This window comes from Oncorhynchus clarkii, unplaced genomic scaffold (assembly GCF_045791955.1).
Source record: "Oncorhynchus clarkii lewisi isolate Uvic-CL-2024 unplaced genomic scaffold, UVic_Ocla_1.0 unplaced_contig_5423_pilon_pilon, whole genome shotgun sequence".
Taxonomy (NCBI): Eukaryota; Metazoa; Chordata; class Actinopteri; order Salmoniformes; family Salmonidae; genus Oncorhynchus; species Oncorhynchus clarkii.
The window spans coordinates 207,206-233,531 of record NW_027257934.1 but is presented as its reverse complement, the minus strand read 5'-3'; the positions used below and the strand labels follow the sequence as shown (position 1 = coordinate 233,531).

Sequence of the window (26,326 nt, the reverse complement as noted above, 5' to 3'; positions counted from 1 at the left end):
TCCAGGGAGGATGTTTTAGTCAGATTAAAACAGGAAGTAGGAATAAGGTGGACAGGTTTCAGCCTCCAGGTTGAGGATGTTTTAGTCAGATTAAAACAGGAACTAAGAATAAAGTGGACAGGTTTCAGCCTCCAGGGAGGATGTTTTAGTCAGATTAAAAACAGGATGAGACCAATGAAATTACTGCAATGCAAAGTTATACACACACACACCGAGTATACTAAACATTAGAAACACCGTAATATTGAGTTGTACTCTCCCCTTCCCCTTCCTCCTCCCCCTCCCGATCAGAACAGCCTCGATTGGTCGGGGTCTTCACAAGGTGTGAAAAGCGTTCCACAGGGACGCTGGCCCCATGTCGACTCCAATGCTGTTCTCACAGTTGTGTGAATAATTAGCTGGATGTCGTTTGGATGGTGGACCATTCTTGATACACACAGGAAAACTGTTTAGCATGAAAAAAAACAACAACAAAAACCAGCATCTTTGCAGTTCTTGACACAAACCGGTGCAACTGGCTCTTACTACCATCCCCTGTTAAAAAAAAGACAATTCAAATCTTCTTGTCTTGTAACATTCGCAATCCATGTCGCCAATTGTCTCAAGGCTTGAAAATCCTTCTTTAAACCCGTCTCCTCCCCTCTTCATCTATGCTGATTGAAGTGGATTTAACACAAGACATCAATAAGGGATCACCTGGTCAGTCTGTAGAATAGGAATAGGTGTTCTTAATGTTCTGCATTCTCAGTGTGTTTGTGTATATATACACACACACTACATGACCAAAAGTATGTGGACACCTGCTCGTCAAACATCTCATTCCAAAATCATGGGCATTAATATGGAGTTGGTCCCCCCCCTTTGCTGCTATAACAGCCTCCACTCTTCTGGGAAGTCATTAATATGGAGTTGGACCCCCCTTTGCTGCTATAACAGCCTCCACTCTTCAGGGAAGTCATTAATATGGAGTTGGACCCCCCTTTGCTGCTATAACAGCCTCCACTCTTCTGGGAAGGCTTTCCACTAGATGTTGGAACATTACTGCAGGGGGACTTGCTTCCATTCCGCCACAAAATCATTAGTGAGGTCAGGCACTGATGTTGGGCGATAAGGCCTGGCTCACAGTCGGCGTTCCAATTCATTGTCATGCTGAAACAGGAAAGGGCTTTCCCCAAACTGTTGCCACAAAGTTGGAAGCAATGAATCGTCAGGAATGTCATTATATGCTGTAGCGTTGAGATTTCAGACTGTAAGGGGCCCAAACCATTATTCCTCCTCCACCAAACTTTACAGTTGGCACTATGCATTGGGACAGGTAACGTTCTCCTGGCATCAGCCAAACCCAGATGGTGAAGTGTGATTCATCACTCCAGAGAACGTGTTTCCACTGCTCCAGAGTCCAATGGTGGTGAGCTTTACACCACTCCAGCCGACGCTTGGCATTGCAAAATGGTGATCTTAGGCTTGTGTGCGGCTACTCGGCCATGGAAACCCATTTCATGAACCGAGGACAGACGATTTTTACATGCTTCAGCACTCAGCGGTCCTGTTCTGTGACCTTATGTGGCCTACCACTTCACGTCTTGAGCCGTTGTTGCTCCTAGACGTTTCCACTTCACAATAACAGCACTAGCAGTTGCCCGGCGGCAGCTCTTGCAGGACAGAAATTTGACAAACTGACTTGTTGGAAAGGTGGCATCCTATGACGGTGCCACGTTGAAAAGTCACTGAGCTCTTCAGTACGGGCCATTCTACTGTCAATGTTTGTCTATGGAGATTGCATGGCTGTGTGCTCGATTTAATACACCTGTCAGCAATGGGTTTTGGTGAAATAGCCGAATCCACTCATTTGAAGGGGCGTCCACATACTGATGTGTGTGAGATATATATACATATATATGTGATATACGTACATATAAATATAACTATCCATAAAGTCCATGTCAATATGCATTTATTTCTCAGTCTGTGTTAAACACAATGCTGTGTTCTTCAGCGTCAACATGGTCCTATTCATTAGGACACGTCGTACTCTCAGTCTGTGTTAAACACAATGCTGGGTTCTTCAGCGTCAACATGGTCCTATTCATTAGGACACGTCGTACTAAAATGTTTTGCAACACACAACGGAAACAAGCGTTTACCATCAGTCACTTTCCCTGTTTGTTTGTTTGGTGCTTAATGAATATGACTCGGTCTCTCTCCAGGGCCCACCTAGTCATCCTCCGTCTGTCTCCAGGGCCCACCCAGTCATCCTCCGTCTCTCTCCAGGGCCCACCTAGTCATCCTCCCTCTCTCAGGGCCCACCTAGTCACCCCCACCCAGTCTCTCTCCAGGGCCCACCCAGTCATCCCCAGTCTCTCTCTCAGGGCCCACCCAGTCATCCTCCCTCTCTCAGGGCCCACCCAGTCATCCTCCCTCTCTCAGGGCCCACCCAGTCATCCTCCCTCTCTCTCCAGGGCCCACCCAGTCATCCCCACCCAGTCACCCTCCCTCTCTCTCAGGGCCTACCTAGTCATCCTCCCTCTCTCTCCAGGGCCCACCCAGTCATCCTCCGTCTCTCTCCAGGGCCCACCCAGTCATCCTCCGTCTCTCTCCAGGGCCCACCCAGTCATCCTCCGTCTCTCTCAGGGCCCATCCAGTCATCCTCCGTCTCTCTCCAGGGCCCACCCAGTCATCCTCCGTCTCTCTCAGGGCCCATCCAGTCATCCTCTCTCTCAGGGCCCATCCAGTCATCCCCACCCAGTCTCTCTCCAGGGCCCACCCAGTCATCCTCTCTCTCTCCAGGGCCCACCCAGTCATCCCCAGTCTCTCTCTCCAGGGCCCACCCAGTCACCCTCCGTCTCTCTCCAGGGCCCACCCAGTCATCCTCCGTCTCTCTCCAGGGCCCACCCAGTCATCCTCCGTCTCTCTCCAGGGCCCACCCAGTCACCCTCCATCTCTCTCCAGGGCCCACCCAGTCATCCCCAGTCTCTCTCTGCAGGGCCCACCCAGTCTCTCTCCAGGGTTGGACAGTCCGCTCCACCATCGTAGTCCTGTGAGCTCGGGGCCGACAGTGGCGGTGGTTCATTGGTCTTGGGAGCATCATCTCGGCTGGCGGTGGAGTCTGTAGACCTCTACACAGCACGTACTTTGAAAAGAAACCAAAGAAACTGTCATTTTTTTGGCGGGGGTGAGGGGGGTCAGGTCAAAGCCTAATAGAAATGCCTGAAGAGGACAAATAATGTTGTTTGAATTGAAGGTGGGGCTTGGGGATGGATAAACCAATCAGGTAAGGAAGGAGGAGCCCGGTGGAGGGGAGGGGCTAGGATATGACATCATGAGTGTCGCTGTTAGGTTGTTGTTGACGGTTGGCCACGGGAGGGAGGGGCTTGCCGAAGAACTCTGAAAGAGAGTGAGGAGGAGGAATGGAGGAAGAGAGAGGAGGAGGAAGAGGAGGAGGAAGAGGAGGAGGAGACAGGATTAAATTAGCTACATCTATATAAGGCTGGCAACTGGTTTCTGTTAGCTGAAATCAAAAAACACAGCGTGTCAGAAATGTGTTCTGACAACTTCCTGTACAATATTTTAACTCGGTCAACTATAAACAGCCCATACATCAAGATGACCTGAACCACGTAACAGACACAGACTAAAGGGACAGGATACAGGAGGCATGTCGGATGTTCGTAGGATCAACAGAGAGATTTACTACAACTTCCATCAGACAATTACAATATGTTTTCAGAGGAGATGGAGTCAGTGTTTAACATGCTCTATAGACAGAGAGGAAATGGAGTCAGTGTTTAACTTGCTCTGTAGACAGAGAGGAAATGGAGTCAGTGTTTAACATGCTCTGTAGACAGAGAGGAAATGGGGTCAGTGTTTAACATGCTCTATAGACAGAGAGGAAATGGGGTCAGTGTTTAACATGCTCTGTAGACAGAGAGGAAATGGGGTCAGTGTTTAACATGCTCTATAGACAGAGAGGAAATGGGGTCAGTGTTTAACATGCTCTGTAGACAGAGAGGAAATGGGGTCAGTGTTTAACATGCTCTGTAGACAGAGAGGAAATGGGGTCAGTGTTTAACATGCTCTGTAGACAGAGAGGAAATGGAGTCAGTGTTTAACATGCTCTGTAGACAGAGAGGAAATGGGGTCAGTGTTTAACATGCTCTATAGACAGAGAGGAAATGGGGTCAGTGTTTAACATGCTCTGTAGACAGAGAGGAAATGGAGTCAGTGTTTAACATGCTCTGTAGACAGAGAGGAAATGGGGTCAGTGTTTAACATGCTCTGTAGACAGAGAGGAAATGGGGTCAGTGTTTAACATGCTCTGTAGACAGAGAAGAAATGGGGTCAGTGTTTAACATGCTCTATAGACAGAGAGGAAATGGGGTCAGTGTTTAACATGCTCTGTAGACAGAGAGGAAATGGGGTCAGTGTTTAACATGCTCTATAGACAGAGAGGAAATGGGGTCAGTGTTTAACATGCTCTATAGACAGAGAGGAAATGGGGTCAGTGTTTAACATGCTCTATAGACAGAGAGGAAATGGGGTCAGTGTTTAACATGCTCTATAGACAGAGAGGAAATGGGGTCAGTGTTTAACATGCTCTATAGACAGAGAGGAAATGGGGTCAGTGTTTAACATGCTCTATAGACAGAGAGGAAATGGGGTCAGTGTTTAACATGCTCTGTAGACAGAGAGGAAATGGGGTCAGTGTTTAACATACTCTGTAGACAGAGAGGAAATGGGGTCAGTGTTTAACATGCTCTATAGACAGAGAGGAGATGGGGTCAGTGTTTAACATGCTCTATAGACAGAGAGGAGATGGGGTCAGTGTTTAACATGCTCTGTAGACAGAGAGGAAATGGGGTCAGTGTTTAACATGCTCTATAGACAGAGAGGAAATGGGGTCAGTGTTTAACATGCTCTATAGACAGAGAGGAAATGGGGTCAGTGTTTAACATGCTCTATAGACAGAGAGGAAATGGGGTCAGTGTTTAACATGCTCTGTAGACAGAGAGGAAATGGGGTCAGTGTTTAACATGCTCTGTAGACAGAGAGGAAATGGGGTCAGTGTTTAACATGCTCTATAGACAGAGAGGAAATGGGGTCAGTGTTTAACATGCTCTGTAGACAGAGAGGAAATGGGGTCAGTGTTTAACATGCTCTGTAGACAGAGAGGAAATGGGGTCAGTGTTTAACATGCTCTGTAGACAGAGAGGAAATGGGGTCAGTGTTTAACATGCTCTGTAGACAGAGAGGAAATGGGGTCAGTGTTTAACATGCTCTATAGACAGAGAGGAAATGGGGTCAGTGTTTAACATGGAATAAGAGACATCATCAGCTGTTAGTGAAAGAGAAGAAACAACAGCATGACATGAACAGGCTGCTAGATGAGGAACAGACAGATGGTTAGTTAGTAGTTAGTTAGTGGTTAGTTAGTGGTTAACATACAGCAGTGGAGTGGTGGTGGGGACAGTCAGATGACAGGTCTAGACAGTCACTATAAATCATCATTACCGGATCGACTCCTATCGCCAAGAGGCTCCAGCTTGGGAAGCCTAGACATTTTGGGAGTAGCCCATCCCACTAAAACAACAACAAATACATTATCAGTAGAAGCCCATCCCACTAAAACAACAACAAAATACATTATTAGTAGAAGCCCATCCCACTAAAACAACAACTAAACACATTATTAGTAGAAGCCCATCCCACTAAAACAACAACTAAATACATTATTAGTAGAAGCCCATCCCACTAAAACAACAACAACTAAACACATTATTAGTAGAAGCCCATCCCACTAAAACAACAACAAAACACATTATCAGTAGAAGCCCACCCCACTAAAACAACAACAAAACACATTATCAGTAGAAGCCCACCCCACTAAAACAACAACAACTAAACACATTATTAGTAGAAGCCCATCCCACTAAAACAACAACTAAACACATTATTAGTAGAAGCCCATCCCACTAAAACAACAACTAAACACATTATTAGTAGAAGTCCATCCCACTAAAACAACAACTAAACACATTATCAGTAGAAGCCCACCCCACTAAAACAACAACAACTAAACACATTATTAGTAGAAGCCCATCCCACTAAAACAACAACTAAACACATTATTAGTAGAAGCCCATCCCACTAAAACAACAACTAAACACATTATTAGTAGAAGTCCATCCCACTAAAACAACAACTAAACACATTATTAGTAGAAGCCCATCCCACTAAAACAACAACTAAACACATTATTAGTAGAAGCCCATCCCACTAAAACAACAACTAAATACATTATTAGTAGAAGCCCATCCCACTAAAACAACTAAACACATTATTAGTAGAAGCCCATCCCACTAAAACAACAACGAAATACATTATCAGTAGAAGTCCATCCCACTAAAACAACAACAACTAAACACATTATTAGTAGAAGCCCATCCCACTAAAACAACAACTAAACACATTATTAGTAGAAGCCCATCCCACTAAAACAACAACGAAATACATTATCAGTAGAAGTCCATCCCACTAAAACAAAGAAAGTAAAGAAATCAACATGTTGATTAATACTGATTAAACTGGGTTCCAGCCCAGTCATTGGTCTGCCACACCTATGGAAGGATTAAAAGTGTGTGTGTCTCTCTCACCAGGTAGTGGTGGAGGTGTGGGTATCTCTCACCAGGTAGTGGTGGAGGTGTGTGTCTCTCTCACCAGGTAGTGGTGGAGGTGTGGGTATCTCTCACCAGGTAGTGGTGGAGGTGTGGGTATCTCTCACCAGGTAGTGGTGGGGGTGTGGGTGTCTCACCAGGTAGTGGTGGGGGTGTGGGTGTCTCACCAGGTAGTGGTGGAGGTGTGGGTATCTCACCAGGTAGTGGTGGAGGTGTGGGTATCTCACCAGGTAGTGGTGGAGGTGTGGGTATCTCACCAGGTAGTGGTGGAGGTGTGGGTATCTCACCAGGTAGTGGTGGAGGTGTGGGTATCTCACCAGGTAGTGGTGGAGGTGTGGGTATCTCACCAGGTAGTGGTGGAGGTGTGGGTATCTCACCAGGTAGTGGTGGAGGTGTGGGTATCTCACCAGGTAGTGGTGGAGGTGTGGGTATCTCACCAGGTAGTGGTGGAGGTGTGGGTATCTCACCAGGTAGTGGTGGAGGTGTGGGTATCTCACCAGGTAGTGGTGGAGGTGTGGGTATCTCACCAGGTAGTGGTGGAGGTGTGGGTATCTCACCAGGTAGTGGTGGAGGTGTGGGTATCTCACCAGGTAGTGGTGGAGGTGTGGGTATCTCACCAGGTAGTGGTGGAGGTGTGGGTATCTCACCAGGTAGTGGTGGAGGTGTGGGTATCTCACCAGGTAGTGGTGGAGGTGTGGGTATCTCACCAGGTAGTGGTGGAGGTGTGGGTATCTCACCAGGTAGTGGTGGAGGTGTGGGTATCTCACCAGGTAGTGGTGGAGGTGTGGGTATCTAACCAGGTAGTGGTGGAGGTGTGGGTATCTCACCAGGTAGTGGTGGAGGTGTGTGTATCTCACCAGGTAGTGGTGGAGGTGTGTCTCTCTCACCAGGTAGTGGTGGAGGTGTGTCTCTCTCACCAGGTAATGGTGGAGGTGTGTCTCTCTCACCAGGTAGTGGTGGAGGTGTGTCTCTCACCAGGTAGTGGTGGAGGTGTGTCTCTTTCACCAGGTAGTGGTGGAGGTGTGTCTCTCTCACCAGGTAGTGGTGGAGGTGTGTCTCTCTCACCAGGTAGTGGTGGAGGTGTGTCTCTCTCACCAGGTAGTGGAGGTGTGTCTCTCTCACCAGGTAGTGGTGGAGGTGTGTCTCTCACCAGGTAGTGGAGGAGGTGTGGGGCTCTCACCAGGTAGTGGTGGAGGTGTGTCTCTCTCACCAGGTAGTGGTGGAGGTGTGTCTCTCTCACCAGGTAGTGGTGGAGGTGTGTCTCTCTCACCAGGTAGTGGTGGAGGTGTGTCTCTCTCACCAGGTAGTGGTGGAGGTGTGTCTCTCTCACCAGGTAATGGTGGAGGTGTGTCTCTCTCACCAGGTAGTGGTGGAGGTGTGTCTCTCACCAGGTAGTGGTGGAGGTGTGTCTCTTTCACCAGGTAGTGGTGGAGGTGTGTCTCTCTCACCAGGTAGTGGTGGAGGTGTGTCTCTCTCACCAGGTAGTGGTGGAGGTGTGTCTCTCTCACCAGGTAGTGGTGGAGGTGTGTCTCTCTCACCAGGTAGTGGTGGAGGTGTGTGTCTCTCACCAGGTAGTGGTGGAGGTATGTCTCTCACCAGGTAGTGGTGGAGGTGTGTCTCTCTCACCAGGTAGTGGTGGAGGTGTGTCTCTCTCACCAGGTAGTGGTGGAGGTGTGTCTCTCTCACCAGGTAGTGGTGGAGGTGTGTCTCTCACCAGGTAGTGGTGGAGGTGTGTCTCTCTCACCAGGTAGTGGTGGAGGTGTGTCTCTCACCAGGGAGTGGTGGAGGTGTGTCTCTCACCAGGGAGTGGTGGAGGTGTGTCTCTCTCACCAGGTAGTGGTGGAGGTGTGTGTCTCTCACCAGGTAGTGGTGGAGGTGTGTCTCTCTCACCAGGTAGTGGTGGAGGTGTGTCTCTCTCACCAGGTAGTGGTGGAGGTGTGTGTCTCTCACCAGGTAGTGGTGGAGGTGTGTGTCTCTCACCAGGTAGTGGTGGAGGTGTGTCTCTCTCACCAGGTAGTGGTGGAGGTGTGTGTCTCTCACCAGGTAGTGGTGGAGGTGTGTCTCTCTCACCAGGTAGTGGTGGAGGTGTGTCTCTCTCACCAGGTAGTGGTGGAGGTGTGTCTCTCTCACCAGGTAGTGGTGGAGGTGTGTCTCTCTCACCAGGTAATGGTGGAGGTGTGTCTCTCTCACCAGGTAGTGGTGGAGGTGTGTCTCTCTCACCAGGTAGTGGTGGAGGTGTGTCTCTCTCACCAGGTAGTGGTGGAGGTGTGTGTGTCTCACCAGGTAGTGGTGGAGGTGTGTCTCTCTCACCAGGTAGTGGTGGAGGTGTGTCTCTCTCACCAGGTAGTGGTGGAGGTGTGTCTCTCTCACCAGGTAGTGGTGGAGGTGTGTCTCTCTCACCAGGTAGTGGAGGTGTGTCTCTCTCACCAGGTAGTGGTGGAGGTGTGTCTCTCACCAGGTAGTGGAGGTGTGTGTCTCTCACCAGGTAATGGTGGAGGTGTGTCTCTCTCACCAGGTAGTGGTGGAGGTGTGTCTCTCTCACCAGGTAGTGGTGGAGGTGTGTCTCTCTCACCAGGTAGTGGTGGAGGTGTGTGTGTCTCACCAGGTAGTGGTGGAGGTGTGTCTCTCTCACCAGGTAGTGGTGGAGGTGTGTCTCTCTCACCAGGTAGTGGTGGAGGTGTGTCTCTCTCACCAGGTAGTGGTGGAGGTGTGTCTCTCTCACCAGGTAGTGGAGGTGTGTCTCTCTCACCAGGTAGTGGTGGAGGTGTGTCTCTCACCAGGTAGTGGAGGAGGTGTGGGGCTCTCTGCTGTCTCCTCCGTCTTCAGAGGGTCCACTCTGTGTTTCCTCTTCAGTCTCAGTTTACTAGTCTTCTTCTTCGTCCGCTCCACTGAGGCTGCACCGCTCTCTGGAGTCTGTCTCTCGCTGTCCTCTTCCTCCTCCTCCTCTTCCTGCCCTCCTTCTCTAGCATCGTTGGCACCACCCACCTGCCCTCCTGTCGGTCTCTTCTTCAGCTTGTCTTCATTCTGCATGGATGGAACACCCATGGTACACACCCATTAATACAGCTGCACCCCCCATGGCATTAATACAGATGGGACCCCCCATGGCATTAATACAGCTGGAACCCCCCATGGCAGTAACACAGCTGGAACCTCCCCATGGCATTAATACAGCTGGACCCCCCATGGCATTAATACAGCTGGAACCCCCCCATGGCATTAATACAGCTGGACCCCCCATGGCATTAATACAGCTGGAACCACCCCATGGCATTAACACAGCTGGAACCTCCCCATGGCATTAATACAGCTGGAACCACCCCATGGCATTAATACAGCTGGAACCCCCCCCCCCCATGGCATTAAAACAGCTGGAACCTCCCCCCCATGGCATTAATACAGATGGAACACCTCCCCATGGCATTAATACAGCTGGAACCCCCCCCATGGCATTAATACAGCTGGAACCTCCCCATGGCATTAACACAGGTGGAAACACCCCATGGCATTAATACAGATGGAACCTCCCCATGGCATTAATACAGATGGAACCTCCCCATGGCATTAATACAGATGGAACCTCCCCATGGCATTAACACAGGTGGAAACACCCCATGGCATTAATACAGATGGAACACCTCCCCATGGCATTAATACAGATGGAACCCCCCCCATGGCATTAATACAGATGGAACCTCCCCATGGCATTAATACAGCTGGAACCTCCCCATGGCATTAACACAGGTGGAAACACCCCATGGCATTAATACAGATGGAACCTCCCCATGGCATTAATACAGATGGAACCTCCCCATGGCATTAATACAGATGGAACCTCCCCATGGCATTAATACAGCTGGAACCCCCCCCATGGCATTAATACAGATGGAACCTCCCCATGGCATTAATACAGATGGAAACACCCAACCCATTGATCTTGGGGCTCAAATGGCACCCTATTCCCTAAAGGGGACACTACAACGAACACATAGGGCTCTGGTCAAAACCAGTGCACTACATAGGGAATAGAGTGCCATTTCAAACAAATCAACAAAGGTGATGCTGATTGGCCCAGTGTATTCCACACCTCATTGATGACGTTGCCGATTGGCTGGAAGGGGCTGTGTACGGCGGCGTCGTCGGTCTCCTCCTCCTCGTGCAGTGTCCGACCCTCCCTCTCCGCCTCCTCTTTCTCCTGACGGTCTCTGGGATCAGGGGAACAAAAGGACTTTTTTTATTTACCTCAAATGTTAACTAGGCAAGTCAGTTAATAACTCATTCTTATTTACAATGACGGCCTAAAATTCAGCTGGTTAATGTTCCCTTCACTAAGGTGTGATATCTCTCCTAACCAGCTGGTTAATGTTCCCTTCACTAAGGTGTGATATCTCTCCTATTGTCTACTGTATTGATATATCTCCTATTGTCTACTGTATTGTCCCCTTCACTAAGGTGTGATATCTCTCCTAACCAGCTGGTTAATGTTCCCTTCACTAAGGTGTGATATCTCTCCTAACCAGCTGGTTAATGTTCCCTTCACTAAGGTGTGATATCTCTCCTAACCAGCTGGTTAATGTTCCCTTCACTAAGGTGTGATATCTCTCTAACCAGCTGGTTAATGTCACTAAGGTGTGATATCTCTCATAACCAGCTGGTTAATGTTCCCTTCACTAAGGTGTGATATCTCTCCTAACCAGCTGGTTAATGTCCCCTTCACTAAGGTGTGATATCTCTCCTAACCAGCTGGTTAATGTTCCCTTCACTAAGGTGTGATATCTCTCCTAACCAGCTGGTTAATGTTCCCTTCACTAAGGTGTGATATCTCTCCTAACCAGCTGGTTAATGTTCCCTTCACTAAGGTGTGATATCTCTCCTAACCAGCTGGTTAATGTTCCCTTCACTAAGGTGTGATATCTCTCCTAACCAGCTGGTTAATGTTCCCTTCACTAAGGTGTGATATCTCTCCTAACCAGCTGGTTAATGTTCCCTTCACTAAGGTGCGATATCTCTCCTAACCAGCTGGTTAATGTTCCCTTCACTAAGGTGCGATATCTCTCATAACCAGCTGGTTAATGTTCCCTTCACTAAGGTGTGATATCTCTCCTAACCAGCTGGTCAATGTTCCCTTCACTAAGGTGTGATATCTCTCCTAACCAGCTGGTTAATGTTCCCTTCATTAAGGTGTGATATCTCTCCTAACCAGCTGGTTAATGTTCCCTTCACTAAGGTGTGATATCTCTCCTAACCTGCTGGTTAATGTCACTAAGGTGTGATATCACTCCTAACCAGCTGGTTAATGTCCCCTTCACTAAGGTGTGATATCTCTCCTAACCAGCTGGTTAATGTCACTAAGGTGTGATATCTCTCCTAACCAGCTGGTTAATGTCACTAAGGTGTGATATCTCTCCTAACCAGCTGGTTAATGTTCCCTTCACTAAGGTGTGATATCTCTCCTAACCAGCTGGTTAATGTTCCCTTCACTAAGGTGTGATATCTCTCCTAACCAGCTGGTTAATGTCACTAAGGTGTGATATCTCTCCTAACCAGCTGGTTAATGTCACTAAGGTGTGATATCTCTCCTAACCAGCTGGTTAATGTTCCCTTCACTAAGGTGTGATATCTCTCCTAACCAGCTGGTTAATGTTCCCATCACTAAGGTGTGATATCTCTCTAACCAGCTGGTTAATGTTCCCTTCATTAAGGTGTGATATCTCTCTAACCAGCTGGTCAATGTTCCCTTCACTAAGGTGTGATATCTCTCCTAACCAGCTGGTTAATGTTCCCTTCACTAAGGTGTGATATCTCTCCTAACCAGCTGGTTAATGTTCCCTTCACTAAGGTGTGATATCTCTCCTAACCAGCTGGTTAATGTTCCCTTCACTAAGGTGTGATATCTCTCCTAACCAGCTGGTTAATGTTCCCTTCACTAAGGTGTGATATCTCTCCTAACCAGCTGGTTAATGTCACTAAGGTGTGATATCTTTCCTAACCAGCTGGTTAATGTTCCCTTCACTAAGGTGTGATATCTCTCTAACCAGCTGGTTAATGTTCCCTTCACTAAGGTGTGATATCTCTCATAACCAGCTGGTTAATGTTCCCTTCACTAAGGTGTGATATCTCTCCTAACCAGCTGGTTAATGTCACTAAGGTGTGATATCTCTCCTAACCAGCTGGTTAATGTCACTAAGGTGTGATATCTCTCCTAACCAGCTGGTTAATGTCACTAAGGTGTGATATCTCTCATAACCAGCTGGTTAATGTTCCCTTCACTAAGGTGTGATATCTCTCCTAACCAGCTGGTTAATGTTCCCTTCATTAAGGTGTGATATCTCTCATAACCAGCTGGTTAATGTTCCCTTCACTAAGGTGTGATATCTCTCATAACCAGCTGGTTAATGTTCCCTTCACTAAGGTGTGATATCTCTCCTAACCAGCTGGTTAATGTCACTAAGGTGTGATATCTCTCATAACCAGCTGGTTAATGTTCCCTTCATTAAGGTGTGATATCTCTCCTAACCAGCTGGTTAATGTTCCCTTCACTAAGGTGTGATATCTCTCCTAACCAGCTGGTTAATGTCACTAAGGTGTGATATCTCTCCTAACCAGCTGGTTAATGTCACTACAGTAAAGTTCCTCTCCTCCTCCTCACCTCTCCTCCTCCTCACCTCTCCTCCTCACCTCCTCCTCACCTCTCCTCCTCCTCCTCCTCCTCACCTCACCTCCTCCTCACCTCTCCTCCTCCTCCTCACCTCTCCTCCTCCTCCTCACCTCTCCTCCTCCTCACCTCTCCTCCTCCTCCTCACCTCTCCTCCTCACCTCTCCTCCTCACCTCCTCCTCACCTCTCCTCCTCACCTCTCCTCCTCACCTCTCCTCCTCACCTCCTCCTCACCTCTCCTACTCCTCCTCCTCACCTCCTCCTCACCTCTCCTCCTCCTCCTCTCCTCACCTCTCCTCCCGTATCCTCCGTACTCTCTCCTCCTCTCCTCTCCTCACCTCTCCTCCCGTATCCTCCGTACTCTCTCCTCTCCTCCTCTCACCTCTCTCCTCCTCTCACCTCCTCCTCCTCTCCACTCTCCTCTTCCTCCTAACCTCTCCTCCTCCTCTCCCCTCTCTCCTCTTCCTCCTCCTCGCTCCTCTTCCTACTCTCCACTCTCCTCCTCCTCCCCCTCCTCCTCCTCCTCCTCCTCTCCACCTCCTCCTCCTCTCCACTCTCCTCCTCTCCACTCTCCTCCTCACCTCTCTCCTCCCCCTCACCTCTCCTCCTCTCCACCTCTCTCCTCCTCCTCTCCTCTCTCCTCCTCCTCTCCTCTCTCCTCCTCCTCTCCTCTCTCCTCCTCACCTCTCCTCCCGTATCCTCCGTACTCTCTCCTGTCTCTCTCTCTTCTCCTGTTCCTCCTGAGCCCTCTGTTCGGCCGTGTCCTTCCGGACGCGTTCAGAGATGGCTTCGTAGTCTTTAGCAATGTTGTTCAGCAGCCAGTTGAGTCCGTTCCTGATGGACTTGTCTCCCTTCTTACCGTAGCCCAGAACAGCAGAACACGGCTCCTGACAACACACAGGAAGTCAGACGGGTAGAGAGACAGAGAGGATTTACAGGTCACACAACATTTGATTTCTTAACTCATGTATTTTATAGACAGCTATTCTCCCAAGAGAGAGAACAATAAAGGGGGGGGGGGGTCATTGTTGAAACCAGGAGGAACTCTTTGCTAATAGAATGTATGAAGAACACACAATCCTGACCAGCTGCAATAATGTACAGTCTCATAGCCACAGTACTGCAGTATAACAAGGTACAGTCTCATAGCCACAGTACTGTAGTATAACAAGGTACAGCCTCATAGCCACAGTACTGTAGTATAACAAGGTACAGTCTCATAGCCACAGTACTGTAGTATAACAAGGTACAGCCTCATAGCCACAGTACTGCAGTATAACAAGGTACAGTCTCATAGCCACAGTACTGTAGTATAACAAGGTACAGCCTCATAGCCACAGTACTGCAGTATAACAAGGTACAGCCTCATAGCCACAGTACTGCAGTATAACAAGGTACAGCCTCATAGCCACAGTACTGTAGTATAACAAGGTACAGCCTCATAGCCACAGTATAACAAGGTACAGTCTCATGGCCACAGTACTGTAGTATAACAAGGTACAGTCTCATAGCCACAGTACTGTAGTATAACAAGGTACAGCCTCATAGCCACAGTACTGTAGTATAACAAGGTACAGCCTCATAGCCACAGTACTGTAGTATAACAAGGTACAGTCTCATAGCCACAGTACTGTAGTATAACAAGGTACAGTCTCATAGCCACAGTACTGCAGTATAACAAGGTACAGTCTCATAGCCACAGTACTGTAGTATAACAAGGTACAGCCTCATAGCCACAGTACTGTAGTATAACAAGGTACAGCCTCATAGCCACAGTACTGTAGTATAACAAGGTACAGTCTCATAGCCACAGTACTGCAGTATAACAAGGTACAGCCTCATAGCCACAGTACTGTAGTATAATAATGTACAGTCTCATAGCCACAGTACTGCAGTATAACAAGGTACAGTCTCATAGCCACAGTACTGTAGTATAACAAGGTACAGCCTCATAGCCACAGTACTGCAGTATAACAAGGTACAGCCTCATAGCCACAGTACTGTAGTATAACAAGGTACAGTCTCATAGCCACAGTACTGTAGTATAACAAGGTACAGTCTCATAGCCACAGTACTGTAGTATAATAAGGTACAGCCTCATAGCCACAGTACTGCAGTATAACAAGGTACAGTCTCATAGCCACAGTACTGTAGTATAACAAGGTACAGTCTCATAGCCACAGTACTGTAGTATAACAAGGTACAGCCTCATAGCCACAGTACTGTAGTATAACAAGGTACAGTCTCATAGCCACAGTACTGCAGTTACTGCAGGTGTAGTATTGAAAGATAAACCACAGCATCACTCACGATCTGACAGAGACACTTGTTCTCGTTCACTAGCTTCTCCAATGACAGGTTCTCAATGATGTCTGCCTCAGCCAATGCCCCGTCCCGATCCTGCTTGTTAGCCAATCTGTGGAGCCGACAGGGATATGTCAGAAACAGGTGTCAGACAGCAAGTGGTGGGGTGGTGTGTGTGTGTGTGTGTGTGTGTGTGTGTGTGTGTGTGTGTGTGTGTGTGTGTGTGTGTGTGTGTGTGTCTGTGTGTGTGTGTGTTGGTTCTTCTATCCTTGTGGGGATCTACAATCTCAGAAAGCCCACTACAAGGATAGTAGAACAAGGGAAATTCTCCCTCGTCCCAATGAGGACAGAGGCTATTTTAAGCTTAGAGATTCAGGGTTACAATTAGGCTTAGAATTAGGGTACGAGGTTAGGGGTTCCGGTAAGGGGAAATAGATTTATTTTTTAATAGAAATGAAGTTGAGTTCTCCAGGAGGATGAGGATGTGTGTGTGTGTGTGTGTGTGTGTGTGTGTGTGTGTGTGTGTGTGTGTGTGTGTGTGTGTGTGTGCGTGACAGAAACATATGGTGTGGGAAGAAGACACTTCATGATCTAATGCAGCCAGTCAGGGAACTGGAAATATAGTTGGATTCCTGCTAACATAGATTCCCTTTTCTCAATATGTTGGGCAGAATATAATACGCTACTTTAAAGACAGACAGACGGGCAGACAGACGGGCAGACAGACGGGCAGACAGACGGGCAGACAGACAGACAGACAGACGGGCAGACAGACAGACAGACAGACAGACAGGTTTAAAGCTCAGACAGAGTGACTCACACTAGGCCAGGTTTAGAGCTCAGACAGTAACTCACACTAGGCCAGGTTTAGAGCTCAGACAGAGTGACTCACACTAGGCCAGGTTTAGAGCTCAGACAGAGTGACTCACACTAGGCCAGGTTTAGAGCTCAAACAGAGTGACTCACACTAGGCCAGGTTTAGAGCTCAGACAGAGTGACTCACACTAGGCCAGGTTTAGAGCTCAGACAGTAACTCACACTAGGCCAGGTTTAGAGCTCAGACAGTACCTCACACTAGGCCAGGTTTAGAGCTCAGACAGAGTGACTCACACTAGGCCAGGTTTAGAGCTCAGACAGACAGTAACTCACACTAGGCCAGGTTTAGAGCTCAGACAGACAGTAACTCACACTAGGCCAGGTTTAGAGCTCAGACAGAGTGACTCACACTAGGCCAGGTTTAGAGCTCAGACAGAGTGACTCACACTAGGCCGGGTTTAGAGCTCAGACAGAGTGACTCACACTAGGCCAGGTTTAGAGCTCAGACAGTAACTCACACTAGGCCAGGTTTAGAGCTCAGACAGTACCTCACACTAGGCCAGGTTTAGAGCTCAGACAGAGTGACTCACACTAGGCCAGGTTTAGAGCTCAGACAGACAGTAACTCGCACTAGGCCAGGTTTAGAGCTCAGACAGAGTGACTCACACTAGGCCAGGTTTAGAGCTCAGACAGAGTGACTCACACTAGGCCAGGTTTAGAGCTCAGACAGAGTGACTCACACTAGGCCAGGTTTAGAGCTCAGACAGTAACTCACACTAGGCCAGGTTTAGAGCTCAGACAGTACCTCACACTAGGCCAGGTTTAGAGCTCAGACAGAGTGACTCACACTAGGACAGGTTTAGAGCTCAGACAGAGTGACTCACACTAGGACAGGTTTAGAGCTCAGACAGAGTGACTGACACTAGGACAGGTTTAGAGCTCAGACAGAGTGACTCACACTAGGACAGGTTTCCCAGAGATGCGAGGGTGTCGGAGGACCTCAGCCATGGTGTCCCTGGTCTCCTGGATCCTCTGAACATCACTGGAGTCCACCACGAACACCACCCCGTACGACTCGCTGTAGTAGTTCTTCCAGATGCCCCTGATCACATTGGAGTCATTTAGCAGACTCTTATCCAGAGCCACTTACAGGAAGTACATTCAACTATACATTTAGTAGGGGGGGGGGGGCACATATCACAGCCACCACAGGAAGTACATTCAACTATACGTTTAGTAGGGGGGGGCCACATATCACAGCCACCACAGGAAGTACATTCAACTATACGTTTAGTAGGGGGGGGGGGGGACCACATATCACAGCCACCACAGGAAGTACATTCAACTATACGTTTAGTAGGGGGGGGGCCACATATCACAGCCACTGCAAGTAGACCTTTGTTTAAAATAGTCCTATCAGCAGAATCAGGGCAGACAGTGCAGGTGTTGAGTGTCAGAAAGACAACGAGTATAAAGACCTGATCCTCTTCCCTCCGCCCAGGTCAAAGATGGTGACCTCAAACTTCCCCTGCTTCAGATCCACCTTGGAGAACCCTACCGTAGGGGCCACGTCCTCTGGGCTCTCTGTGATGGAACACAACACACACACACACTCAGCGACGAAGAGAACCAGCCCCCCCCCCAAAAAAAAACATCTTACATTTATAATCCGAGTAGAATAGAAGTGAGTGATTCAAGGCAAGACGACCCACTCACCTCCCTGGATCCCGCGTACTGTAGCAGTCTTCCCAGCGTTGTCAAGTCCAACCATCACCAGTGTTATTTTCCTAAAAACACCACAGAGAAGATGGATTGCTAGAGAGATGACACAGAGACTCAAATGGAGGTGTGGTAGGAGAAGGACATGCAGGGAAAATTATAGGGCAATATTCACATGGGGGGGGGGGGGGGGGTAGTCTACAACATGTCATGTGTCCCTTCCATAAAAGATAGAGAGCAAGACATATTACTCTCTATTCGGGGAGGCAGGTAGTCTAGCCTAGTGGTTAGAGTGTAGAGGTGGCAGGGAGCCTAGTGGTTAGAGTGTAGAGGAGGCAGGTAGCCTAGTGGTTAGAGTGTAGAGGAGGCAGGTAGCCTAGTGGTTAGAGTGTAGAGGAGGCAGGTAGCCTAGTGGATAGAGTGTAGAGGTGGCAGGGAGCCTAGTGGTTAGAGTGTAGAGGAGGCAGGTAGTCTAGTGGTTAGAGTGTAGAGGTGGCAGGTAGTCTAGTGGTTAGAGTGTAGAGGTGGCAGGTAGCCTAGTGGTTAGAGTGTTGAGGCGGCAGGTAGCCTAGTGGTTAGAGTGTAGAGGAGGCAGGTAGCCTAGTGGTTAGAGTGTAGGGACGGCAGGTAGCCTAGTGGTTAGAGTGTAGAGGAGGCAGGTAGCCTAGTGGTTAGAGTGTAGAGGAGACAGGTAGCCTAGTGGTTAGAGTGTAGAGGAGGCAGGTAGCCTAGTGGTTAGAGTGTAGAGGAGGCAGGTAGCCTAGTGGTTAGAGTGTAGAGGAGGCATGTAGCCTAGTGGTTAGAATGTAGAGGAGGCAGGTAGCCTAGTGGATAAGAGTGTAGAGGAGGCAGGTAGCCTAGTGGTTAGAGTGTAGAGGAGGCAGGTAGCCTAGTGGTTAGAGTGTAGGGACGGCAGGTAGCCTAGTGGTTAGAGTGTAGAGGTGGCAGGTAGCCTAGTGGTTAGAGTGTAGAGGAGGCAGGTAGCCTAGTGGTTAGAGTGTAGAGGTGGCAGGTAGCCTAGTGGTTAGAGTGTAGAGGAGGCAGGTAGCCTAGTGGTTAGAGTGTAGAGGAGGCAGGTAGCCTAGTGGTTAGAGTGTAGGGACGGCAGGTAGCCTAGTGGTTAGAGTGTAGAGGAGGCAGGTAGCCTAGTGGTTAGAGTGTAGAGGAGGCAGGTAGCCTAGTGGTTAGAGTGTAGAGGAGGCAGGTAGCCTAGTGGATAAGAGTGTAGAGGAGGCAGGTAGCCTAGTGGTTAGAGTGTAGAGGAGGCAGGTAGCCTAGTGGTTAGAGTGTAGAGGAGGCAGGTAGTCTAGTGGTTAGAGTGTAGAGGAGGCAGGTAGCCTAGTGGTTAGAATGTAGAGGAGGCAGGTAGCCTAGTGGATAAGAGTGTAGAGGAGGCAGGTAGCCTAGTGGTTAGAGTGTAGAGGAGGCAGGTAGCCTAGTGGTTAGAGTGTAGGGACGGCAGGTAGCCTAGTGGTTAGAGTGTAGAGGAGGCAGGTAGCCTAGTGGTTAGAGTGTAGGGACGGCAGGTAGCCTAGTGGTTAGAGTGTAGAGGAGGCAGGTAGCCTAGTGTTTAGAGCATTGGGCCAGTAACCGAAAGGTTGCAAGATCAAATCCCTGAGCTGACGAGGTAAACATCTGTCGTTCTGCCCCTGAACAGGCAGTCAACCCCACTGTTCCTAGGCCGTCATTGAAAATAAGAATTTGTTCTTAACTGACTTGCCTAGTTAAATAAAGGTTAAATAAATAATGACTTTATAGCTTGAGCCACTTCCAAAGAAAACATTCAACGCCAGTCTCCACACAGAAACGATGAATAATCTGATATTAGCCCAACGCATCAGAGCTCAGACAGAGTGACTCACACTAGGACAGGTTTAGAGCTCAGACAGAGTGACTCCCCGCCCTCACCTCACCCTGTCCTTCAGATGTTACTGGTTAAGGTGGTAACTGTAAGAGGGGCTTAGCCAGCAGCCCAGGTCACTAATACAGCTCCCCCCCCCCCCCCCCCCAGGGCTAACACCACAGGGACATGACCACAGATTGGGTGAGTCAGCACTCTGTCCATAATCACGGTGAACAGCTAGGTAGATCTATGGATGTACACAGACAGCGATACAGAGTCAACAGACTTATCGAACACCTCGAGACATTCCTTTATAAGGGAGGTGGATGTTAGAACTATCGTCCATCATTCATTCACCTTCCAATGAATCGGCCCAGATCCTAAATCCACCCTTTATACTCAGGAAAAAGCCCAGATCCTAAATCCACCCTTTACACTCAGGAAAAAGCCCAGATCCTAAATCCACCCTTTATACTCAGGAAAAGCCCAGATTCTAAATCCACCCTTTATACTCAGGAAAAAGCCCAGATCCTAAATCCACCCTTTATACTCAGGAAAAGCCCAGATCCTAAATCCACCCTTTACACTCAGGAAAAAGCCCAGATCCTAAATCCACCCTATACACTCAGGAAAAGCCCAGATCCTAAATCCACCCTTTATACTCAGGAAAAGCCCAGATCCTAAATCCACCCTTTACACTCAGGAAAAAGCCCAGATCCTAAATCCACCCTATACACCCAGGAAAAAGCCCAGATCCTAAATCCACCCTTTATACTCAGGAAAAGCCCAGATCCTAAATCCACCCTTTACACTCAGGAAAAGCCCAGATCCTAAATCCACCCTTTACACTCAGGAAAAGCCCAGATCCTAAATCCACCCTTTATACTCAGGAAAATCCCAGATCCTAAATCCACCCTTTACACTCAGGAAAAGCCCAGATCCTAAATCCACCCTTTACACTCAGGAAAAGCCCAGATCCTAAATCCACCCTTTACACTCAGGTAAAGCCCAGATCCTAAATCCACCCTTTACACTCAGGTAAAGCCCAGATCCTAAATCCACCCTTTATACTCAGGAAAAGCCCAGATCCTAAATCCACCCTTTACACTCAGGAAAAGCCCAGATCCTAAATCCACCCTTTACACTCAGGAAAAGCCCAGATCCTAAATCCACCCTTTACACTCAGGTAAAGCCCAGATCCTAAATCCACCCTTTACACTCAGGTAAAGCCCAGATCCTAAATCCACCCTTTACACTCAGGAAAAAGCTTCTCTGTGTCACTGTATGAAAATAGTGAAATTGCATAAAAAGGTCCCAGTCATCATTCTTGTTAGAAACACACACACACACACCTAGCCTCCATCAAAAAGTGCCTCTCCTATGGAACACACACACACACACACCTAGCCTCCATCAAAAAGTGCCTCTCCTATGGAACACACACACACACACACACACACCTAGTCTCCATCAAAAAGTGCCTCTCCTATGGAACACACACACACACACACACACACACACCTAGTCTCCATCAAAAAGTGCCTCTCCTATGGAACACACACACACACACACACACACACACACACACACACCTATCCTCCATCAAAAAGTGCCTCTCCTATGGAACACACACACACACACACACACACACACACACACAGACACCTAGCCTCCATCAAAAAGTGCCTCTCCTATGGAACACACACTTCCACAAAACACAGACAGACACACACACACACACACAAAGACACAAACACACAAAGACACACACCAGCTGACCAAATAAACATACGTCTACCCTCCACATGGAAACGACCAAAAACAACAAGCTTACAGAACCAAAACACACACACTCACATTCTGACAACACACACACACACACACACTCACATTCTGACAACACACACACACATTCTGACAACACACACACACATTCTGACAACACACACACACATCCTACATCAACGTGTAGAAATACTTGCCTGCGGCTCTTCCGCCGTATGGACTTCCAGCACACTATCCAGTGGACAGTCCTCTGGAGCCAGGAGGACTTCATCTGGGAGCTTCAACAAGTCCAGACCCAGAGAGCACTGACCACAACACCCCCACTCTACAGACCCAGAGAGCACTGAGCACACCACCCCCCACTCTACAGACCCAGAGAGCACTGAGCACACCACCCCCCACTCTACAGACCCAGAGAGCACTGAGCACACCACCCCCCACTCTACAGACCCAGAGAGCACTGACCACAACAACCCCCACTCTACAGACCCAGAGAGCACTGACCACAACACCCCCCACTCTACAGACCCAGAGAGCACTGACCAGACAGACGTCAGGGACACGAACTAGTAACCACAACATGTCCCCCGAAATATACAGTACGCCTCCCTGACAGAAAACACGTCACACACACACACTTCATAACCACCCCCCGCCCACTCTACAGGCCCAGAGAGCAGCAGGATTAGCTAGGGATTTCCTTAAATCTCTCTACAGCGGGACACGTGTTCTCACGATACTCTTGTCTGTTTAGCGTCAGAGGGACACCAACTGTTCCGGCCGTCAGGTCGGCCCCTCCACCAACTGTTCCCAGCCGTCAGGTCGGCCCCTCCACCAACTGTTCCGGCCGTCAGGTCGGCCCCTCCGCCAACTGTTCCCAGCCGTCAGGTCGGCCCCTCCGCCAACTGTTCCCAGCCGTCAGGTCGGCCCCTCCGCCAACTGTTCCCCTCCACCAACTGTTCCGGCCGTCAGGTCGGCCCCTCCACCAACTCATGCTTTTCACCAGATAAACTCACCCACCCCATGCAATTGGTTGTGTAGAGCCAGCTGTTCACCAGATAAACCCACCACATTGGTTGTGTAGAGCCAGCTGTTCACCAGATAAACCCACCCCATTGGTTGTGTAGAGCCAGCTGTTCACCAGATAAACCCACCCCATTGGTTGTGTAGAGCCAGCTGTTCACCAGATAAACCCACCCCATTGGTTGTGTAGAGCCAGCTGTTCACCAGATAAACCCACACCATTGGTTGTGTAGAGACAGCTGTTCACCAGATAAACCCACCCCATTGGTTGTGTAGAGCCAGCTGCATGCCTCAACAACAACAGGAAAAGATGAACACCATATCACTTCCAGATCTTATTTGGTGCTTATCTTTTTCAGTCATTTATTAAAATGTTTTGCATAATGAAGGTATTTACACAATGAATGGCCTGCGATGTGGACTTCAAGGGATAGTTTGTCACGGTCTCCATCGTATTAGCATTTACAGCACAAAACCAATGCAAGTCAATGTCTCTGATGTTAGCATTTACAGCACAAAACCAATGTAAGTCAATGTCTCTGATGTTAGCATTTACAGCACAAAACCAATGCAAGTCAATGTCTCTGATGTTAGCATTTACAGCACAAAACCAATGTCTCTGATGTTAGCATTTACAGCACAAAACCAATGCAAGTCAATGTCTCTGATGTTAGCATTTACAGCACAAAACCAATGCAAGTCAATGTCTCTGATGTTAGCATTTACAGCACAAAACCAATGTCTCTGATGTTAGCATTTACAGCACAAAACCAATGTAAGTCAATGTCTCTGATGTTACCATTTTTCACATTTCATTTCCATATCATATTAAAGTAACTTTATTGGGCGATACAATCTGTTGTTTTCACTGGAACGTGATTTGGACATAACAAGTGAAAATTCTTATTTAAAAAATCTATAAAAATGTAGTTGTTTTTTTAATTTGGGGGGGGATATCCACTTGCATTGGTTTTGTGCTGTAAATGCTAACATCAGAGACATTGGTTTTGTGCTGTAAATGCTAACATCAGAGACATTGGTTTTGTGCAGTGATTGGGTTATATTATCAGCCTAAATTATGACTATCCAATCTACTCATCACATTATCTTACATCAGTATGCAAATGTGATGATGCTACGAATGCTTATTAATAATAAAAAGTGCATTTTTATAGTGAAAATAAGCTTCCCCCAAACTTGAAACTCACACACTGCCTACGATCCTGTGCCTTTATCACAGTCAACAACACACATATATATATGTTATAGTAAGAATAGGCATGTCATGAAATCAAACAGAATGAAAGAGAACATACAGAATAACAGCCCTGGGGTTTATGCCTTTTTAATCCGGCCCCCGGAGAGAGGTTCTTCTGCAGTTTTAAGGAGTGACAGCTGCCAAAAGTGGCTGTAGTTTAGCACCTTAGTCACTGGTTACATGACTACCCGGTAATCAGGCAGCAGCATGATATATACCACACATCTCTGTTGGGTGATATATAGCGAACAAGACATTCTATGAAATCACAGATTCTGACATGGGGTGAACTGGGTGGCTGGCTGGCAGCACTGGTACCACATTCACAAATCAAATAGCCAATAAATCAAAAATAGTGTGAATATTTAAATACATAACCAGACAATTTAACTTCCGTTAGCTAACTAGTCATTTTTTTTATTTAACCAGGTAAACTAGTTGAGAACAAGTTCTCATTTGCAACTGCGACCTGGCCCAGATAAAGCATAGCAGTTCGACACATACAACAACACAGAGAGTTACACATGGAATGATACTTCATGCACTCACCTTGCGGGCTGCCGCCAGCGTTTCAACCAGTTGCAACAATTCGCCATCAGACTAAACATTGCTGTCCTAACTCAGATATTTGTCGGAAAAGATTCATGTAGCAGCGATTCTGAATGGATCAAATGCCTCTAGTCGGCATTTCAGCTCATTATCACCATACAGCTGCATGAATTAGGCCTAGGGGCCAATACAAGTGGCATTCTTTGACATCGTCAGATTGTCAAACTAAAAACACTAGCCACAGCTAGTACTAGTGAGTGTACTTGCTGTTTCTCTAACTATATCATTGTGTTTACTTTACCTACCTACACAAATTAGCTAGCTAGAACAAAGTGTTAATAAGATTTTTTTTTTAAACCTATTGAAAAGCAACATAAAATATTTGCCAGCTTGTAACGTTAGCTAGAACTAGCTAATAACATTAGCAGGTAAGTTTCCTTGCTAAACTACACTAGCAAACCATTATTATGTTTAGTATTTTTCACAAACTACAAAAGATAGCGGCTAGACAATGTAAACAAGCTAGGCTAACCTAGCTAGCAATACAATGTAGCTAGCTAACGTTAGTTAGCGAAACTAGCTAGCATACAATTTAGACGCTGCTAGCGACCATAGCTAGTTTTACGTACAGCTGGCGTTGTCAGGTAAAACAAAACAACAACAAAAGTAAAGGTAATATTCCTTTGTAAAGATCTCTTCAGTGAGAAAAATATTTCTGGAATCCGTTTTTTTGTGTGTTTACGACCGTTGTCGTGTTCGGCTGCTATGGCTACAAGAGCCGTGGGGGGACGTCATCATCAGTGGTCGAGAAATCAGGCACCCCCTCTTTTAGTGGTCGTTCCTAGATACCACAGTCATAATTATGGCTAAACTCTTGACTATTCCTACAATTTCTTAAAATCTGGGTTTAAACATAACCTTAAGCACACTGCTAACCTTATGCTTAAACCTTTAAATGAAGTCTAAAAAATGCTTTGTGGCTGTGGTACCTAGTGACAATCTTTACTGTAAAAGTCTGCAACAGCACCTTCTGTGGACAAAGCGTGGAACTACACGGGTCTAATAAATATGACAAGTGTTCTGGCTTTAACAGAAATCCTTAAATCTATTGACGCACCCCTCGTGTCAATCTAAATAACATCCCCAGCCAAATCTGTCAGATGAAGTTAGAGAAATGTTTTTGCATGGGCTGCGTCTCAATCTGCCTGTATGTGTCTTCCACATCTGTGGTGGAGCTACAGCGGTTAGACCATGAGATATCACAAAAATGTTTGTAGCATCTGAACGGTTTGGCCTACAAAACTAGTAGCGTAACCCATACAAATGAATGGAAGTATGGAGGCAGTTATGTGTCAACAGCCTAATATATTTCCTGAGCTTTCTTAGATCTCCGAGATATACAGACACTTCAAAACCTTAAACATTATTCCTTAGGATTTATTGGACTGTCTTTTCTGCGATTGATGTGTTATTCAAATCGGTTTCTGTGGGCTATAGTAGTAAAGACTAAATTCACTTTTGTATCTATTTTTTTGTTTTTATATCCACAGAAAAAAGGGGGTCCTAAAAATTCAAAATCAAATAAATGAACCATGGGATAAGCATGTTAAAACAAGTCCGTATGTTAGCGGTCACCTGAAATGTCAAACTAAGCTAAGTTCCCGATGTACATAAAACCCCATGGCATCATAAATCACTAGCA

At 47.5% G+C, this 26,326-nt stretch overlaps 1 protein-coding gene across 2 annotated transcripts; it reads right to left on the bottom strand.

Annotated features, from left to right (window-relative positions):
- Positions 1-2,661: 2,661 nt before the first annotated feature.
- On the bottom strand, positions 2,662-25,394 carry LOC139393720 (ADP-ribosylation factor-like protein 13B). 2 transcript variants are annotated; one of them, XM_071142073.1, is made up of 10 exons: positions 24,625-25,394; positions 18,164-18,234; positions 17,926-18,031; positions 17,406-17,549; positions 15,638-15,743; positions 14,012-14,214; positions 10,759-10,876; positions 9,449-9,695; positions 5,509-5,577; positions 2,662-3,384 (listed from the first exon to the last, which is right to left on the bottom strand). In XM_071142073.1, the coding sequence occupies exons 1-10, from the start codon at positions 24,681-24,683 to the stop codon at positions 3,305-3,307; spliced, it is 1,203 nt and encodes a 400-aa protein (XP_070998174.1). In that variant the 5' UTR covers positions 24,684-25,394; the 3' UTR covers positions 2,662-3,304. The 2 variants fall into 2 exon arrangements, with proteins under 2 accessions (XP_070998174.1, XP_070998173.1); XM_071142072.1 differs by lacking the exon at positions 24,625-25,394 and adding an exon at positions 21,992-22,600.
- Positions 25,395-26,326: the final 932 nt, after the last annotated feature.